At 47.1% G+C, this 20,367-nt stretch overlaps 1 protein-coding gene across 2 annotated transcripts in view; it reads left to right on the forward strand.

Moving 5' to 3' along the window:
• The window catches only part of LOC128888928 (uncharacterized), a 46,740-nt gene extending 26,916 nt beyond the window's left edge, over positions 1-19,824 (forward strand). For both annotated transcript variants that reach the window (XM_054146150.1, XM_054146151.1), the window contains 6 exons: positions 6,356-7,045; positions 9,207-9,378; positions 13,469-13,530; positions 13,833-13,965; positions 14,213-14,321; positions 14,614-19,824. In XM_054146150.1, coding sequence (XP_054002125.1) covers positions 6,356-7,045; positions 9,207-9,378; positions 13,469-13,530; positions 13,833-13,965; positions 14,213-14,321; positions 14,614-14,712 — 1,265 coding nt within the window. In that variant the 3' untranslated portion in view covers positions 14,713-19,824. The remainder of the gene's footprint in view (positions 1-6,355; positions 7,046-9,206; positions 9,379-13,468; positions 13,531-13,832; positions 13,966-14,212; positions 14,322-14,613) is intronic.
• The last annotated feature ends 543 nt before the right edge of the window (positions 19,825-20,367 follow it).

Genomic DNA, 20,367 nt, shown 5'->3' on the forward strand with positions numbered 1-20,367 from the left:
CTTCTTCAACCCTCTCTCGACGCGTCCCTTTTTTCTTCTTTATATCTCTCTAGTGGGCCACCTCGTTGATCTTCCTCCGGTGAAGAGGCGTGTAAAGCATCCCTCTCGAGGATAATCTGCATGATATATCGAGATTATCCCATCGTCAATGCTTGGATAAAACGCGCCAGTCGCTCCTGTGGCGATACCAAATTGATTTCAATCTGTTTTTAACAGGCTCGCCCCCGCTGATCGCGCTCTCTTAACGAATTCTCTTTGAAATCCCGAACACCTCGCGACGTATCGATAACGATGCTCCTTCTCGGTCTCATCTTTCCACTCGACACGCTTCGTTCTTTTCTCTTACCCTTTCGAGTGGGCCACCGCGTCGATGTCCTCAAGACGAGGATCCTTGGCGCATCGCGGCCTGCCGGTGGCCGTCGTCCATCGTCCGTGGCGGCGATTTCATTTTCAATATCCGTTCAAGCTATCCGTTTCGATCCTCGCACGTTTAAACGCTGAACCGCCGTTTCGCAACGCGGTGAAACCCCGACATATGACGATTTTATTATCGGACTTTATTGCGCTTTAACGATGAGAATCGGCTCTAAAGCGGACCGTGACGCCCAACGCGAGTGTCGTTAATTTAGCGCCGTTTCCTGAACGATCGAAATCGGGATATGAGTTACGAGCGGCGTGGCGAAAGGTTATATCGCGGCGTGAAAAGTAGGATAATATTGCCAGGCGAATGGTGATTAACCATCCATCGATTTCTGTCGATCGTATCGCCGCGCCAGGGAGATCCATCCGCCAGCTGGCCGAACCGGCTGCTCGCGCGCCCTCCCCGTTTTTCGTATATTATGAATCGCGATAGACAGTTGGCGGGGTCGCAGTTTCCCTCTCGTTTGAGAAATTTTAATCGTCGGACGTATAATTTCTGGCGTTACCCGATCGTCTTAATGCGATAGCGAGAAACAGAAATGAGAATAGCAAGCGTAGACTCGAAGCATGTTTCGTAGTGTTTGTCGTGGAACTCGAGAGATCAAAAATTGAATGTAATAGAGTCTGTCAGCTTCCAGTTCCAATTCTTCTCGAGGTCCAGACGCCGCAGAGGCGAAAAGCAGAGAGGAGAGCATAAAATTAAGATCAGAGGGTCTCCAGGGGGGTAGGGGAGTCGAAGAGATTTCGGGGCAGCTGCTCTGTCTGCCAGGACGCTCACCCCCGACGATGTATGCAAATCGGCTAGCGATTCCCGGTCCAACGTTCCTGCTACTCGTCCTTGCGCGTTCGCAGATAATGCAACGGTAAAAGGACGAGGAAACACAGACGTAGGGGGACGATAATTAAAAAGCAGCGCTCCAGAGGTATTTAACCGCGAACGTTCTCCCGGTCGACAGCTGAGGACGTCTCCGAACGAGAGCGTGCTTTGGTGCCTCTTGAAACGCTCATCGCGTACTGCCGCATCATCGGGCGTAGTTGAGACTCGAGACGCACGAGAGGCGGGACTTAATTGCCGAACACGAAATACCGAATTCCGACCAATTTGAGACCGGACGAAATTGGAAAGGAACGAAAACCATAAACGGGGGAAGAGAGTACAGTCGTGGGCATATCGAGGGGTAGGTTTCGATCGACTTGTCGCAGAAGAACCCCGAGCCATGCCGCGATACCATAAGGGAGGAGGTTAACTAGGAGGGTTTCCTGAATAGCTGAAAACGACTATAGGAACGAGGAGAGAGAAAAAAGTAGACTGTCCCGCGTACACGGGCGGGGAGGTAAGGATTAAGAAATGGGTCTCTCCTTGAGGCTCGTTCCCGAGGGGAGCGGAATTTTGAAAACAGGTTATGGAGGCAAGAGGCGCGTGCCTGCCGACGTGTTCCACGAGTTCGGCAGCTGCGACCGTCTGAATGGGACGTGCCCCGAGCATGTGCGATCCACGGTTTTCTACGGAGCCATACACGCATATGCCCCCGTAGAAGTGAACCGGTGGTGGCTCGAGCCACCACGGCCAAATCGTACGAAAGATTATGAAAATATACACGATTCTTGGGGCCTCTTTCTCTGGCCTGCTCTCCTCGCTGCTCCACCCTCCCACTGTGTGCTGCCGCACACTGTATACTCTATATTGTCGTGTCGGTCTAGGACGTTATGAAATCCGCACCTCCCACTGCTCCGGCTTTTCTACGTCTTATTCTCTCGTTGTATCCCCTACCCGCCACTCTCTCGGTCGTTTCTTCTATTACTATGCCTCCCCTAGACTGTACCCGGCCGCTGGCTTAGCGCCTAGCTGTTCCAGGGGCAGCTGGTCGGTCGCGGGGGTGGCAACGACAACTCGGGCCACCGATCTTCCGGTGGCATCTTCCACGGTTTCATTTACATCGATTCACCGATGCACGGCTGCGTGAAACAGTGTTTACTAAAGCAATCGAAATTGGAATCTCCCGGGGGTGATTCAGCCGAGAGGGCCTCGAACCCCCACGGCGAATGAATATTTTCTTCCGAAATGGATTCGTCTCGGGGTGTCGTTTCTGAAGCACTCGAAGCGTCATTGATATCGGCGGCTTTTCATTCAATTTTCAAGTGGTTACAGAGCTTGAGATCAAGCAACCCAATTTAATTGCAATCCAACGATATTCCCAGCAGCCTCGTTCACGCTACCAGCGTCTCTGTCCATCGGATAAGCGAGAGAAGAATGATTAAAGGAGGCCTCTCAATCGTATCAGGATGTAGCCTCTGGCCAAGCTGTTTCGAGTTCAGCTGGTGTCGGGGGTGGAGATGACGGGGTTCGGAGGGGCCTAGTTGGTTCAGACGCGATCTCTCCTGTCCTATCTCGCTTCCCTTTCGCTCGCAGCAGACAGGACGTTTTTTCAAGCACAGGGGCCACAACATACTCGGACTTATGAATTTCCGTGTTTAAACGAGGCGCAGCTGATACCCGGACCGGTCCCGGAAGGACCGGGAGGCTCCTCTTGGAAAATTGTCTCCCTCCTCCCCTTTGCGCTCCCTCGTCGGACGGAGGCTGCAGCTTTTCGTAGACACGTGACCAGACACGCCCAGTATTTCTTGTATAATTCGAGAATCGCTGTCGGTGCCTGTCTCGATACATTTATCCCGTCTGCAAGAGGGTTGGCTTCTTTTCTCTCGCTCTCCCTCTGCCCAAGAGGGCGCGCCTTTGACGTTCACCGTGAACCGCTTAACAAATTAGGGGCTCGCGCGGAAACGTTAAGACGAAAATATGACGCCACGTTTTCGACGGGATCGGTCGTAATTCTTTTAAATCGTCGTTTTTCTGATGGCCACGTGGCTCTTGGGGTTGAACGCTCCAAAAGAAATAGGGATAATTTGGACCATTCGCAGCTTCCACTTTCTGGACCTTCCTTAACAGAGGAACATCGCAATCGGCCAATATTTGACCTCTGACACTTCTGCCTTGATTTTTCCCGGCGACTAATCCGCGACTGGGTGAACCGCGTGCGCGGAATTTGAAACGCCGCGTTCCTCTGCGCGTTTACTTTCGGGATTGTTAAAGTTGCTACATCCGCGAGAGGCGTTGCGTAAAAGAGGAAATTGTCGATTCGTGCAGGTATTTTTATCCGTTTGTTCATCCGCGAGATGACTCGTCTTGTTCACCGCGTCACCAGGACGCACATTATCATCGTACAATATTTCAAGGATCCGAGAACAAAACAGAAATTCACGTTTCGAACCTGAGAAAAGTGTGTCGAGAAGTCTGGTGAACTGGATTATAGTGCATCTGGTTCCCCGAGATCAACTTTCATTCCTTGGTGCCTGATAAATGTCAAAGACTATCTCGTTCACGGGAACGCGAACACGTTCCTCCGCAAACGGCTAAAGAATGTCTGCGATAGAATCGTTTCCACCGGCTCGTCGCCTTTGCGGGCATCGAAGTCACTAATTACCAGCATGTCCGGGCGCTCGCGTGGAAGGAACGCGTGTTCGATTTCGTTGATTCGTCGCACTTTCTCATCGAGTTACACAGCGTAGATGAATCGTGGGATTCGTCGAAAAAGACTTGCATTGCAGTTAGGGACAAAATGTATTTTGTAACTAGGTGATACGACGGCTGCATCGCGCTGGTCGGTGACTTAAAGTACGGCCCACGTGGTCTGCTCTTGATAATTGACCATTTCCCTCCTCGACGCGGCGTTAAACGCTTCTGCTCGCTCCTCTTTGCCTTCCTGGCGAGATCATTCTTAACACGAATCGCGAACTGCCTTGAATTTAGGTTATTTTCTAATTGCACGCACTTTACCGTAACTTCCGGCCTCGCGGTACGGCGCGCGCGAGCTCGCACGTTTACAGTTTTTTTTTCTACGATTTTCGTCGACCAGTGAATTTCGTTGAATCGAGAATAAGATAATACCACGCGAAGATATCGTCCTACATGTTTGTTGGATGTTTCAATGGATCGCGTCGTGGCACGATACGTAGTTTCTCCTTTGAATACTTTTATTCAGATTCGTATTTCAAGCATCGATTTCCAAGTCTCTTAGAGCTCGCATCGCGAATAGCAGCTATGGCCTCTTTCCCTACGGAACAATCGAAATCGTGGTCTATTATAAGTCCCAATTCCAAATTTAAATTCAATGTTTGTTGCAGAGTACAATGCGCGATAGTTCTTCGAAATAGTACATCTCGTAGAAAGATTGTCTCCCATTGAATTCTATTTGATGGTATTGTCGTAAGTGTGAATTAAAATCCGAACCTCTTTCTCATGTAAATCGCGAGTACACCAGTTTCAGTCGCCGATATCTCTTTGGGACACGCTCGTCAAAGGACGTCATTAGTCCCCTTATATTGTGAGAGTACCGCGGTCGTGTGTGAATGTTTCAACGACGATTGACGTCACATTTGACGCAAGGCGTCAGTTTTGTGTGTCGCGCTTACTATGCTAATCAAACGAGAGCACCGACACTCCAGTTCCGTGAAAATGTTGCGATATTTCACGGTGTTAATTTCCTTCCACGCGATGCGTATCGATTCTGTGAATCATGGTAACGTCGATGAGACTATATTTTAATTTAAATAGAGTTTCACGCATCGATCGGTGCGCGTATATTTAGAATTTTCCTGAGAAGAAAATACACAGCAATTAACCAGATCTTTGTCGTGCGCGATGTCTTGCACGACTTACGACACGGTTGTTACCGGGACAAGGTCGCCGCGAAGTCTGGAATGTCTGCTGAAAAACAATTCCGCGGTTAAGATCGTATCTCGATCGAGCTCGCGTTGCGGGATCGAGACCCGTTTTCGAACTGAAAACTGCGCGACGATCGTTAGCTATCGAATAATTCCCTGTAACATTTTTTATAAGCAGCGAACAGAAGGATGATATAGGATATCCAGACCGTAAAAGTAGGTCGTTCGAATACTTCGGAAGGTACTCGTTACCGATACATTTGCTTCTGAAATGTACAAATAATATGTTCAACATTAAAATACGTCGTTGCGTGGTATCCGGTTCCAAGTTTTACAAATAAAGGGTTGCGGAATGTAGGTCGCGGTATCGTATTCTTCGCGGTCGCGACAGTATGGTGGCGCACGTTCTCGACATAATGCTCGAAGCCGAATCACGACACGGAATCTCGCGAAAAACGGAAACGAGAAGACAGAACCGCGATTGCAACCGGATCCAATCACGGTGGGGAAATAATCGACGCAGGGTAGCAGATGGTTTCAAGGGTTCCCTTGACGTTGAAAACAATTTCTCTTCGTGGCAAATATTTTACCTTCAAACAGAACGCACAATGGCACCCGCTAACCGAACCGAGGATACAATAGTTTGCAGTCCTAACAAGGAAAAGCCTGAAGTTTTTGGAAACTCCTGTTGACCGGTCCCGTGGGGGTTCCGTCCACAAAAGTATCGCGTTCGCGCGGGTGTATTCTGGTTTACATACCACCCCTGACTAGAGAAGGCGACGACCCTCGAAGCTGTGCTATCCGTCGGACAATATTTGCCAGTCGATATTTAGACCGACCCTCCTGACGTTTGTTCCGTTGTTATAGACGTTTGTCGGGGAATTTATCGAACTCTCAATGGCGCTTTGATAGCGTGTTTGAGCATAGGGGCATATTCGTAATCGTTTTAAATGGTATCGCTACCTTACATGCGATTCGCGAAAAAACGTGACGCGTCGCGTGGCTGTCCAAGATTCCGTAGGAAGAGGGACAGGGATATTCATCGGTTGGGGGAGTAGGGTCGCGCGTGGCCACACGGTGCGCGTTTAACTACCCTCGGGGCGGTTGCGGGTGTGTGAATGCATGCGTGTGTGGATCAGCCGGCTAGATGAAGTAGAGACCGGCCGAGATAAAACACACTGTAAACGGCCGGGTCTGGTCGGATATTTGGTTACAGGGAGGCGGCGGCACGTGCGTCGGAGCTCCGGCGGGCCAGGTGGTGGAGCTCGTGCCGTTGAAGAAACAGAAGAGGCAGCGGGGGTGGGAGGCTTAGGCGACGTCGGCACCGATGGAAGGGGAGTAGGAGGATGCCAAGCGGTAGGAGCGAGCGTAATCGAGGAGGTTAGTTCACCGGTGGCGGATGGCGAGGTCTGCTGCAGCGACAGCAGTACCACCAACTACCACCACCGACGTCACCATCACCTCCACCATATCCACCGTCGCCATAGTCATCGTCACCAGCAGCGTCACCGATGTCACCAACGAAGGGACGCCGTAGCAGCGGCTAGCGACGAGCTCGTCGTCGACGAGGAATCCGACGATGAGGCTTCGTGTCATGACCAGCCTGCCGACGCTCGTCATCGGGACATCCACGAGCTACGCCACCTCCATCATCATCACCATCATCACCTGCGTCATATACATCAACGGCTGCGGGACGACAGACCTCCTTGCGATCGGAACGACAACGACCACGACGACGACGACGACACCGTCGATCGCATCGTCCGAACCACCGACCGCCACGCGGATGGTACGACCGTCACCGACAACCCTGCCACCGTCACTGCCATGACGAGAGGATGCAGGATCCCACCCTACCTCGCCACGCTACTCATCCTTTCTTACACTCTCTTCGGTATAGCAGGTTAGTGCATTTATTTTTATCATTCCGTGTTCCGTGGTGTTTTTCGATAACAGTGAGCCAGGCGCGACAAGTGAAACTGTGACGACTCGATGACGTACCTCGAATTCACGCTACCCGCCAGAGAATTGTAGCTACAAGTTCCTCGACAGATTTTACATCGACGGACAGTTATCCGACAGATAGCGCGAATCTTGAATTTGTTGCGCCTGGAAGTGACACGGATCAACCCTCTTGACTCGAACTTGTGTTACCAAAACTCTATACTCCATACGTGTACAGTGCATAGTGTTCCTCCCTGGTTTGGTCTATTTTTCCTAGCAAAGTTTTGCCACGCGATCGTGTTCCTTATAATTTTGAAAGAAAGTCTTCCGCTCACCCCAAAAAGAAACCTCTAACGACTCCAGATAAATCATCTTGCGTACGAAACAATTCCATTGTTCGTGTTCGTAAAACACGATCTCGATTGAGCGCGTGGCGACAGATTGCGAGTATTGCGACACGTGCGTCGCTGAAACGCCGATGGCCCATGACGATTACGTGCATACCCGGGCGAATTATTCGCTCGAATTTGAACACATGTTACTGAATGGCGTCGAATCCCGCGCGATGGCACAAAGGGGCCGCAAAGGGACTTCGACGAGGGAAGGAAAAGCAACAATTCGAGCGAGTAACAATGCGAGCTGCAGTAACGTTGCTGCTTGAAATAACCGGGTAGCTCGGGGTCGATGAAACGATGCAGGCGTAACTTTCGGAGCGAAAAGTAACGATTTTGAAATGTTCAACGAACGACACAATATAGATCGGGTTATTAACAGTCATTTCTTTTTTATTGCACGCGTGGAACTTTCGGTGTATGGTCGTCGAAGACGGGCAAAATTATTACGTCGAAGTAACAGAAAACAAAGGAAAGCACGCGTTGCGATTCAGTCTTGTCGTCTACTTTTTTTTTTATTGTTCTCTCGAATCACTTGCTTCTTTGCTTGCATTTTGAACATTTCTTCTGTACAATTTGTAGAATGGTAGCCTTTGCTACCGAGTAACTGTGCGCTATACGTTTAATTCCATGTCGAAGATATTTGTCTAAATAAGAATTTCGGCCATCTCTGTCGCCAAGCACGCAGACATCGATCCCCTTTAGGCCTGTACGGCAGATTGCAAAATTATAACAGGTGACAGATAGCGGAGTCTCGCACGGGCGGCTGCAACGCGCGGCAGTCTTGTGCACAGGAACGCTATGCTCTCGGGCTCATGCTCCTCTGTCGTGGGCGTTTGCGCTCCGCATGTGCAAATATTTCGGTGTTTCGTGTTATTCGATGGAATGCTTGACCAACGAGATGATTTCGAATGCCTGGCATTCTTGTCGCTAGTTTTTACGTAGCTATCTTGTAAGGCGGGCCAACGAAGACGCGTTTGGTAGATTAATGTCGACGACTCAAAATTAATCTCTACAGGGCTGCTGCTAGATCATTCGACGCGAGTTTGATTAAATATTCAGAGTGTCGGAGTTAATGGCATTAATTTAAATTAACGGTGAAGGGTAGTTCGAAAAGGTCGACGAGGATAACGGAGGAATGCGACAAGAAAAAATGAATGGTTTTAGAGTTAAGTTTTTAAGGTAGAGGGGCGAATCGAGCACGAGCTCTTAGGCCAGCCCTAAAATACGGCCGCCCTTTGTGTTTGGCAAACCTGGAAGCCGTCGGAATTTCTAAAGCACCCATTCGACAATTCGCCTCTCCCTCGTGCCGGTAATGGGATAAATGATGCTTGGCCTTTAGTCGTTACACAACTTAATCGGGTAAATTTGCCGCTCAGCCGCTTTCGCGCCGTGCTTTTATCGATGCACGGTTAACAGGACAATTGTGATTTTGCACGAACAATAGGACCCTTTTCAACGCGTCCAGGACAAGGTCGATATTTCCCAGCAAATTCGACAGTCTCACGAACGCATGTCTTACCTAAATATTTGGCTGGTTGGTATTCTATTGGGCTTTCGTGCGAGTAATTCGTTAACCCTGAAATTCGAGCCTACCACGCGGGTAATCGAGTAGTTCAAACTCCATCTCGGAGATACGTGCGGTCGAGTATTCGGGAGTCGATACGATTCTCCTTTTTGTTCGATTTATTCCTATAGAAAGCTAATCTTCGTTATTTTTTCCAACAGACGCCTGTTCATCGCGGTCGACGCCAAAGCCGCGGCCACCGACGCCGACGCCTCGACCAAATATCACATTCCACATGTACACGTGCCCACCGGATTATGCGGAATGGTACTGCTTGAACGGTGCCACATGTTTCACTGTCAAAATCGTCGATTCCCTCCTTTACAATTGTTTGTAAGTATAAAACGTGTTTTATCTTTCGGACAGATTCATTAGCGACGTTTATATTCGTTCGAATACGCTAAAATCACTTATACCAGAAGCTAGAGCCGCTTTTAACCGCATCGGAGTCCCGCTGCTTCCAATTGTACTCGGAGTGTACGCATGGGAACGCGACATGGTCGCATACTAACGTGCACTTGGCGCAATTGCGGATATTTAAATCATGGCCGCATTTGACTCGCGTGTTTTCGTGCCCGATAAAACAGCCGTTAACCGATTATTGCTATCCAATCTATGTACCATGCGACGTTCCTGTTCACATTAGAAATCTACCGTAAATAATAACCGCGGGTTCTCTCGGAGAATGGCCGAACGGTATTTGTTGTATCGAGCTCTGGAACATTAATTTATGCTGTGTCTAATGCGATCGTGACACGTTCTAAATGTTACTTTACGAGATCGTGGTGGGAAGAACGGATTTCTCTGCTTATCGAGCATAGCAATGCACGAACTTTCTGGTACACCCGAACGCCCATTGTTGGGACGAGATCGGAGACGATTTAGTCGATATAATCGACGATTAACACTCTCGAAAGATAATTTGTTTCGTGCGTTGAATCTGCAATTACTCGACCAATTATCCAAACGATTACTGTTGAAGCTCCAAGTTCGAGTACGAGAATCGGAGAATTTCAGTTTACACGAGCAGATAACCGAGGATCCAGGGACTCAATTTCCGTGTAATCGGTGCTCGAACGACCGATGTCCGGATAAACGTTTTACTGCAAACTTTCGACTATTTAGATCGCGCGATGCAGACTCGTTGCGTTTCGCTTTAAGTAAGTTTTAGTGTTGTTTTCGCTGATAACGATCGAACGGCAACCCCCACGATCGGCTGGCAACCGTTCAGGTATCTCGTATACTTATACCTGTTTCGACTCCGATTCTGCATTTTCGAAACGACCACGTAAATCGTGACTCCCGGAAGATTTACGACATCGTAAATTCACCGACCGTTAGCGTAAATTTTTTCGATATTTCCTTCGGCGCGCGATTCCGCTAATGGTTTTAACGTTCGAATTCCCCGTAAGAAGCCCGGAGGTTTCAGTTTGCGGAAAATCGACCACGGGTTTCGCGAGAGAGTTTCACGATTCCGCGAACGAACCTGTAGCGCGCAAAACTGCTCCGCCCCGTCGTTGTCTTGTCCCGGATCGACGACAGCTCGCAGAGATAAGATACGGTCACACGAATCGACGATTTTAAAAGGTAGAATCGCTCCGTAAGCGAGCTATTACGACACCTCCGCATTATGCCGGGAATTTCAGCGTCGCGAAGACGCTTCGGAATCTTGCGTAATGAGACACTCCCTTTGTAAATAAGCGACGGTCTGTTATATTAGACGAAAATACTCGGGCAGTTGAGACAGCTGAGAAACCGAGGACTCGCCGTATCAACCTAAATCTTGCAGTTCTTCGCGCGAAGAGCTTGGACGGTAATTTATGCAGGGTGATTCTAGAAACTGGGTCGAGTCATAGAAAAATGTTGAATCTACGACGTACGATTCGCCATAGAGTTCCCATTCGTCGCATATCATTGGAATAAAATATTCGTCTCTGAAAGGAATACCATCGTCGAGGAATTCGGTGGATGATATTCCCAGAATTTCGAAATGTCTCGGACGAATGCCCGACCGCGTATACCAATGAAAAGGAGTGACTGAGGGTGTCAAACATTACACGGGCCGACTTTTTTCTCGCTCACGCGCACTCTCCGTGGCCCCATTGCCGTGGGGTTGAATCCGTTGACGCCGTGGGTGGAACAATCGCGAACGATACGGGGCGAGAAGGTTGAAAAAGGGACCGTCGTCCTCCTTTCGCCCTCGCCGACGGTAATCCCCTGGTGAGCGTCGTCGACACGTATCTCGAAATTCCTCCGGGAGTCAAAACGCAGCCAATGGAATCCGGCGTGGATTCTTCGAGACGCCTTTTTTCCAGGCCCGTGATCATGGATCGACACGTCTCGACTACTGTCTAAGGTCGATCGTGGCCTTCGAAGAGATAGGGACCATTCAACCGAACGATCGATTCCTCGAAAAGTAGAAAGTAGCCTCGATTTTTCATCCATGACGTGAACCGTTTTCGGCGATCGAGAAGAAGCTGATTTTTTAATTCTAATTCAAAGATAATCTTTTGATCCGTTATTCGTTATCTTTATCGTCTGATTCCTCTCGCTAGACCCTGTGCGTGCCACTTTTTCCTTGTTCGCGCTCCCATAATTTCCGCGGACCGAAGAGGAGGATACCGCGAAGCGGACGGAGAAAATTCCTGTCGTGGAAAGTGCTGGATAACAAGCGTTTCCACTTTCTTGCGTCTCTCGTGCTCGAAGAGGACATTTGCTAACGAGACCGTCGCTATCTCGATTAACAACGTGCAACGATCTCGTCGCGAAAAATCGCGATTTTGCGTAATTTTCTGCGCCATTTGCGCCCGCGTCCGCGCCACGGATTGCGCGCGTGTCGAGCAATGACGTCAAAAGTGAGAAAACACGATGGAAACTAGATTTACGTGATCCGGACGCGAGTAAATCTCTTTTCATCATCGACACCTATATTGCTATAATTAAGCACAGACTGCTTGGGAAATGTACTGGAAGGTCATCGATTAGATCGACAAACAGTGCTGAAAGTAAGCCAACGGTAAATCATTGCGCCACGTACCCGCGGCTGAATCGTTTACTTGCGCGAAACTCCTTCGTTTGTTTATTTACATATTGACACGCGTTACATGGTCCGTCGATTGTAATCGGATGCACCGTCTATCCCCAGAAGCTCTCCACTCCGCGAGAGTCATGATCGATCGTAGATCGCGATCAACCGCGCTGAGAAGAATGGATGAATCGATGGATTCTGGCGTTTATGGTTTCGTCGAGTTATTAAATTAACTCGGCACGTTCGAAAGACCGTGTTAATTGCCGTTGCGATAGTTTTATAGAAAAGTGGTTGTAGCATCGAGAATACTTGTTGCAAACAAATCGTCTACGGGACGTACTTTTCCTTTTAAACTTAAACGTGGAAAGGCCTGGAACTTGGAGCTAAACGCGAAACGCAACAATTTCTATAATCTAGATACTTCGTGCCAGTGACCCCAAACATTGTGTACGGTAGCGTGAATCGCTCCAAAGTTCTCAGAATTCCAAGGTTATTTAGAACGACATTGGCGATGGATGTTTTTCAGGACACTTAAATATAATTACATTCGATCCGTTACAAAACCGTAGCTAGAGAACGGGGTCTTCTAGGATCGGTGACGGTTAACGTTTCGTCGCGTGGGAGTAACGGAAGCGTCGCTCAAGTGCTCGGTTCCGTGAGCAAAAGAAGCGAATGGGCGAGAAGAGAGCGGTCACAACTCGCGGCGAACGAAAACGACGCAAAGCCACGTATACCGAGGATCAAACTTCAGGGGTTGAAGTTTGCTCATTTGTCGACGATTTCGATTCGTCGTTAATCTTTTCTTCTCACCCGAGTCGCGTTGGAACAGTTCATTCGGCTAATTATTCCGCTCGAAGGGCGCATCATCGCGGTATACCATTTGGCGAAATCGACCGTGAGAATCCTTTTAATTTTCGCGTAATTACAGGGCCCTGTAAACCGATACGTTTACAGGTAGCGTTTTCCCCATCCGCGTCCCCATCACCGTCTTTTTTTTTTTTAATAATAATTAAGTGTACTAATTGGGTGGCTCGAACGGCGGCGTACCTATCTGATTAATGCCCGATACTAAAAGCGGTTCGTGCCTAAAGAGTAGGTTTTATAACTTCCTGGATTTCGCGCGGTGTTTTGCGGAAGTGCCGCTGAAGAACAATAACGCACGTTCTGCTCGCTCTCGTGGTCTACTACAACAGTATCCGACTACCGATCAGAGGTTGCCAAACTTTTTGGAAGGCCCCCTCTTTGTTTTATCTCTTGATCGACATTCCGATTACCTTTATTGGATTCCCAATTAGTTGCGTTACGCAACAGGGGTGTTGACGCGTTTTTGTTAAGAAAGGGATATTTCGTGATGCACTGCTCTAATCAAAGTCGTTCTTTTTCTTGTTTTTGCAGATGCGCCAACGGTTATATTGGGCAGAGATGCGAGTTCAAGGATTTAGATGGTTCCTATTTACGTAAGTATCTCGATCGATTCCGCTTGTCTGCTTCGCGACGAGTACTCCCGTGCGAAATGTGCCCTATTCGAATCGTTCCAGGGCACACGGAGCGTACTTGCCCGAACGCTATTCGAAAAGGGCACCGATTGCAGCCGGAAGTCTCGAACAGTGTCCACTTTACATACGTTTCGTGAAATGGCAGTCGACCGCGCGTAGTCACGATCGCACAATTAGTTCGCATTCAATCCGAAAGGCATTAGAACTAGTCTGAGATACAGGAAACTGTGTCTGCCAGCTAAGAAGCCGATCTTGTGTTACAGCTTCCCGGCAACGTGTAATGTTGGAGACAGCCAGCATCGCCGGCGGTGCCACGATAGCAGTATTCCTCGTCGTTATCATTTGCATAGCGGCTTACATCCACTGTAAGCGAAAGCAAAAGGAATTGCGGTCGAGGTATGTGTTTACCTCCTTTGTCTAGGGATTCTTAACCCTTTTTTGTGTCTACGAACACTTCTGTAACAAAAATATATTCAAAAGCGTGAAACAAAAGACGCCAGTTGCGGCCACTCGATCCAATGTCTACATCTGTCATAGAATGGGAAAAGTTTCGATCAAAGACGTTAAAAAGAAGCTTCCTAGATTTGCCCCGTACACTTCGAACGCTGAAATTTCACATTCGACGTTATTTCTGTGCCAACAGTAACTGCGTCGACACGGTGGATGGTCCTGGCCGAGATCCGGAGCTGAGGCCGTTTAGCAACCGCAGCCGCTCCCTCATGATCTTCATGAGCAAGAATCCTAACAGCTCGGTAAGCAAAGAATACGCTCGCTAATATTTTGGACAAGTTGTCCAAGCCTGTAGTTTATAATCGAGGCTCTTCTTTGCTTAATTAAATATGAAAAATGCAAGTTTTCGTCGTTAGTTCGAGCAACCGAAACGCATACGTGTTGTCTCGTTCTTCGAAACGGTTAAGAACCACTGGTCTAAACGATCGCGAGGAGAAACACGCGGCATAATTGTCCGCTCTCGATACACGGTGTCAGGGAGAAAATGATGTAGCGAAAGTAAATCGTAACGCAGTGTGCTCGTTGTGTTCTCAGGCGGCGATAGAGCAAACGAGAATGCCCGGATGGAACTGCCCGGAAGCGGAGTCGATGAGAATGGCGTCCATCAGCGAGGGCAAGCATTCGAATCAATAGTAGCCAATCTGGTGCCTAATTCCACGACACGAATCCGAGGTGTCCAAACACGTGGATCGCTGACACACACGACACGTCGTCGACGGAAGGAATCACGGTACTTTCACTATCCAGCTTTCTGTCTCCGTCCATGGACCACGTTTCGCGGCGGCGTATGAAGAAAAAAAATCCTCGAACGCGTCCGGGATCCCGACGATCGATCGTCGTCCTTTCCATACCCGACGAGTCCTTCGATTCGTTTCGACGCTTCTCGTGTCCCAGGGAGTTGCCAGCCGATCGTGCATCGGAAACGCAAATCGAATCCACAGAGTTGATCGTTGGCCAACGAGGAATCGAGCTAAGCAAAACGTGACATCGAATCGATACCGTGGATCGGTGAATCCCCGGCGAGACCGATGATCCCGCGATTTACTCGCTGGAGAACAACGTACCAATAAAAAGAAAGTCCGTAGCTTAACTTTAAATAGCTGGACCTTTCGGAAGAACAAAGGACGAGGAAGGTGGAAGAAAGGGAAGCTTAAAAATAAAACCCGCAGATACGGGGCGAGACTCGCTAGAGAGAGTATTAGAGAAAACATCGTAAATAATTGTTCCTATCCGGAGAAACGAATAGTTTAGACCAGACAATAATAATCAGAAAATAATCGCAGACGTATTAGTGTCAGTGGTTGAAAAAAATCTACAAGTTACGTTTCGATGAGGTATCTTTGGCGAAGTATTCGCACAGTCGAACCAGTTTCGAAATCGCTTCCCACCTGTTTTCTTTTCGGTTTCAACATTCTGATTTTTTTCTTCTTCTACTGATCGTCGAAGTTCCTCAACGCGAATCATCGCCACTTAAACGCAAAAAATAGAACGATTCGCGCGTCCAGAATACTAGAGATACAGCGCTCTCGAAGCTTTCCGAATCGTCGAATGCGTTCGTAGGCGCGTTTCTCCTAAGCTCGAGAGAATCGAGGACCAAGAACCGACTCCGCGAAGATGTTTCGCCGTCTCGGAAGCTTCGTCGAGTACCAGGACCGGCGATAAACGGATTCAATCGTCGGCAACGATTATCTCGAACGCGTGAATTCCTTTGATTTCTGTTAATTTCGAAGACGCAGACAAGACTTGCTCGCAAGCAGTTTCACTGTAAATGTATGTATAACGCGTGCTGTCCATTCAATACAGACGTTATTTATTTATTGGAGTCCTACGTGTTAAGTATACGTATTTTCGTCCGTTTCGTTCGCACAATGCACCGCAGCCGCTCGAAATAATTGGAGAATTTGCTCGACTAACTTTAGACTCTCTTTCCATCCGATGCGTCGAATGTTCCAACACGCCATGAAAAACTAGACCATGTAAATTCGGTGGAAAATGTTGTCGTATATCGCTCAAAAGAGTCGGAGGATCGAGCACTCAAACGTAACGTGTAGACTGCGGATTTTATGCATTTATGGCGCATGCAAATATGAGAAACGTACGCTAATCGTACATGGAATATATATATTTATGCAGATCAAAATGCTAATATCGGTATATTAACTTAAAAATATTCAAAACATATTCTTCGTGCGTTTTGCTTATGTTCTCCGTATTAGCATGCGTCATAAATGCATAAAATCCGCAAGCCAATAGTAAACAATAGTTTGGAAGCTACTATACAAAGAGAAAACATTCTATATTTTACGTTGTTTCTAACTTAGTTTTGTCTAAAAAAAAAAACTGTTATTTCTTGTATTGTACTATTCGGTTATTTCCTCAAGTTTGTGAGTTCTTTGATTGTTTCGAACGGTGTGTAACTTAGCGAGAGCCGGTGGCGTGTATCGAGAAGAAGCAAAGGCGCTCGGTGTGTGCCTCTGTATGGTCCACGTGGATGCGGGAAACAAGAGCCTCGGTATGGTGTTCGTTAACTATTGATCGCTGAACGAATCGGCTAAATTCTGAAGACGAACGGGGTGACATCGGTGGCGCTGGTCGCACGAGCAGATTTTACCCTCGCGTCCCTCGCTTGTAAATAGTAAATTATCCGTGCAGGGGCCAGCCGTTCGGTTCGTTCTCCGTTGAATTTATCTGACGAGTAAGTTTGTAGCGGACAAACTACAATCATGACGCTCTCGTTAAGCCGTGTGTGACGCCTGTTAAGTGTGTTCAGTGTGACGTCCAACGACAAATAAATTTATCGGGAGACGAGTCGGCCGGATGATAGGGTTGATCGCTCGCGCGACGTAGACGCGGAAGACGCCGAAAATAACCGCGCGAGACCAATTGGGTTTCGAAAGACACCTAAAGCGAGGAGATGTGTTCCTCGCGCGATATTTTCTCCTCGTCGTTCGTACCTAAGGGCTCGTTCGGACTACCGATTTTCCCTCCCGTGAGAGTTTAGTTTTGTAAATGGGAAATATTGGACACCATCTCGGTTCACATTCATCTACTGTTGCCATTTGAACAGTGTTCTTTTAATCGTATCTACTTCCTTTGTTAACTCTTTCCAAATATCTTTCTTAGTTTGTCGAGCAGCTAGGTCATAGCGACATAATCTATCATTAGTATCAGTACCAAAAGTTAATTTTCCTCAAATTTAGACACGGTGTCACGGACCCATACACGAATGCGCATACCTGGTCTTACCACCTCTACCAGACCTCTACCAACTCTCGTTCGAGGGGAAGCCGATAGCCTGAACGAGCACTAACACCCTCAAGAGAATCTATCTGTATTCGACGGTGATTTGTATATTTGTAGATACCGCGGAGTGAAAGAGAAGCTTCCAAACGCTCTATGCATTGTCTGCTCCTCTTGTGTCCAACGCGTCGCGATCGGTCAGACCGCGTAACCCGACTTAAGGTTTTATATCCTCGAACAGTGTTCCATTTTCTCTCCTCGTTTCGATGTTTCCGTGTTGCAATGGAAATTAATTGGAATTGAAAAGAAACGGGAATCACAGGCGGGACGAGATGGGTCGCGACCAAGAGAGGAGCGTGGCCTAAGAGAAAAAGTGTTTCACGGGGACGATGCCCGAGTAATTTATAAATAGTCCTAATTAACGTGGAAAAACCGCGTGATTCTAATTTAATTCCTCCCCCTTACCCCCACACCCTAGCCCCTCACGTCGTACGTCTCATACTTTGTACTTGGTTCCTAATTTATTCTTATTTTCGTAATTATTAATTGTCACGATTTAACTATTATTACTAATCCCGATCATTAGTTACGATCGATCAATTTATTCATTTTTTTTTTTTATTATTACTATCGATCGTTCGATTAATCAATTAATTCCTAATAACTAGCTCGCGTATTTGGTTAACGATACGTTTTAAGGACACGATTTATTATTTATGAAAATGAATATGAAACGAAAGAACGGAAAGAAGCACGCAATATACGACGCGAGTGCCTGGCGAGCTCAACCGCGATCGAGGGAGGCATCGGGGCGTGGCGCCAGTGTTGTTCTCCAATCGGAAAAGCCATTTTTCCAGCTGAAAACGATCTTCCTTGCATAAAACGATTCACACGATTTGTCGAAGAAAAACTTATCCGGGAAGTCTGTTTCACTAATTTCCATTAGACTATTAACGCCTTATCTACCAGGCCTATTTATCGAATATTCGGCAACTTTTGAATGCAACTTAGAAGGACTTTCTGTATTAGCGTATAAGCAGATTTCACCCTCATTATATACAAATGTGAGCTGTACATCTTGTACACATTGTAGATTCGTCAATTTAATAGCTGACGTGTGAGTATTTTAAGAATTATTTCACTAAAAGGTCGACAGACTTGTCTGTTCACACAAATTAAATACAGTAAATTCAACAACCAAAACACGGTTAAAGGACACCGCGATTAGGCAGCTTATGAATAGGCCTCTGGTAGGTAAAGCGTTGAAAGGGGCAGAGCCGCGTTTTATCTTTTGTATTTTTCGAGCAACCCGACAAGGAAATCGTTCTCCGTTCGCCGAGGATCGTTGGGTCGAGAGCAATGACTCGCGTTCGCGATTCACCGATATCGTTTAAGCGTACAGACAGTGGTGGCATTTTAGTACATCAGACAGCGCCGTAGCCATGTTATCGCGAAGATCAAGACGAAGAAGAGTATCGAAGAGAGAAAGAGACGCGAGTGGATGTCGCTGGGACGAAAAGAAATCGGTTGGTCGAGGCACGGAAAGAAATTCGAACAATTTTCTTTGGGTCGCAGGACACGCCGAGGTGTCTATCTCGGGTCAAGAAAGTTTGGGTTTGGCTGCACTGGTGGATCGGGAACGACCCGAGGGCACCGGAACCGCGAAATTCACGGGGAACTCAATGGTCGTTCCGATCGACTCTGTTTCGATCATGTTGTCCCTTGTCTTGCCTGCCTCTCGCGTTCCCGAATACCTCTGGTTTTCTTCCTCTTCTTCTTCTTCTTCTTCTTCTTCTTGTTTTGTTTTTGCATTATTTCTCTTTTTAATTTCCGGACGGAAACCCTCGCGCCCGGAGACACGCGGAGGGTTTCCAGACGAAATTTTCTCTCGTGAATTGCGTGCGCTTTAAAATGACGGCGGATGGTAGGTACCCCCGTCCGACATACCAAATCCGTACTCTATCGCGCGGTATGCTGTTCGTTGTAAATGTACCAAAGACAATGTCGATTAACTGACAAATAAGTAGTTTATTTAATGAAAAAAAAAAAAGGAAAAAAAGAAAAGAATGATATGAAAAATGGAGAGCCGTGTGAGAGAGGAATGCGCGCTCGCGCGTGCGGCGCTCTTTATAAAGAGCGTGAAACGATTAAATGCGGGACATATATATATAAATATATATATAAATATATATATTATATACGAAAGTTATCTATCCAAAGGAAGCTGCTAAAGTGTCATTTAGCTAGACGAGATTGATCACTGGATCCGCAATGTTGCATCGAAACATTGTTATTATTTTTGTAAAGAAAACCATGTACATGTATTAACTTAGCGTGCTCTGCGTATGGAAGCTTACGATATGTTGATTATTATTATTATTGCTATTATTATTATTATTATTATCTATTTTTATTATTATTATCTATTATTATGATTATGATTATTATTATTATTATTATTATTATATTGAAAGGAATAAAAACTTGTAATCTTGTTTCCCGAAATGTTTAAATAGCATAAATATCGAGATCTTACATGTTATCACATTTACATCTGATTCGTCGTGTTCCCGCCTGTCTCGCCAGATCTGCAACAGGCTACGCCGCTGTCCTTTGCACCCTCTCCCTTAAACAATGCGTAAACAATTAAGTATAAAAGGTCAACGTATCGTCACTGCGAACTATAGAACGTCCAAGTTTCAACTAAATATGAAATAGAACAGTCATGAAAATTAATTAAGTAGTCTCGTAAACACTGATGAATTTCAATTTACATTGTACACGCGCGATCAGCAAACTTTGAAAAAACGTTCGCCTCGTACCAGCTGATGAATCGCCGAGCTATAGTAAGTCCATACACCTCCTAATTACTATTTAATGTTCATTACTCCGATAATGAACGCTATCCTGAGTCCAGGTCAATGGTCTTCTTTTACGTGCGATAGACCGGAATCTCATGAATATTCAGTTGCCGGTCCGACCAATGTTTCGTTTCACTGCATCTTTCTCTATGCAGATTCTGCGTTTGAAACATACGAGATCGTTGAA

The sequence above is a fragment of the Hylaeus anthracinus genome, unplaced genomic scaffold (genome assembly GCF_026225885.1).
Source record: "Hylaeus anthracinus isolate JK02 unplaced genomic scaffold, UHH_iyHylAnth1.0_haploid 11994, whole genome shotgun sequence".
NCBI classification, from domain to species: Eukaryota; Metazoa; Arthropoda; class Insecta; order Hymenoptera; family Colletidae; genus Hylaeus; species Hylaeus anthracinus.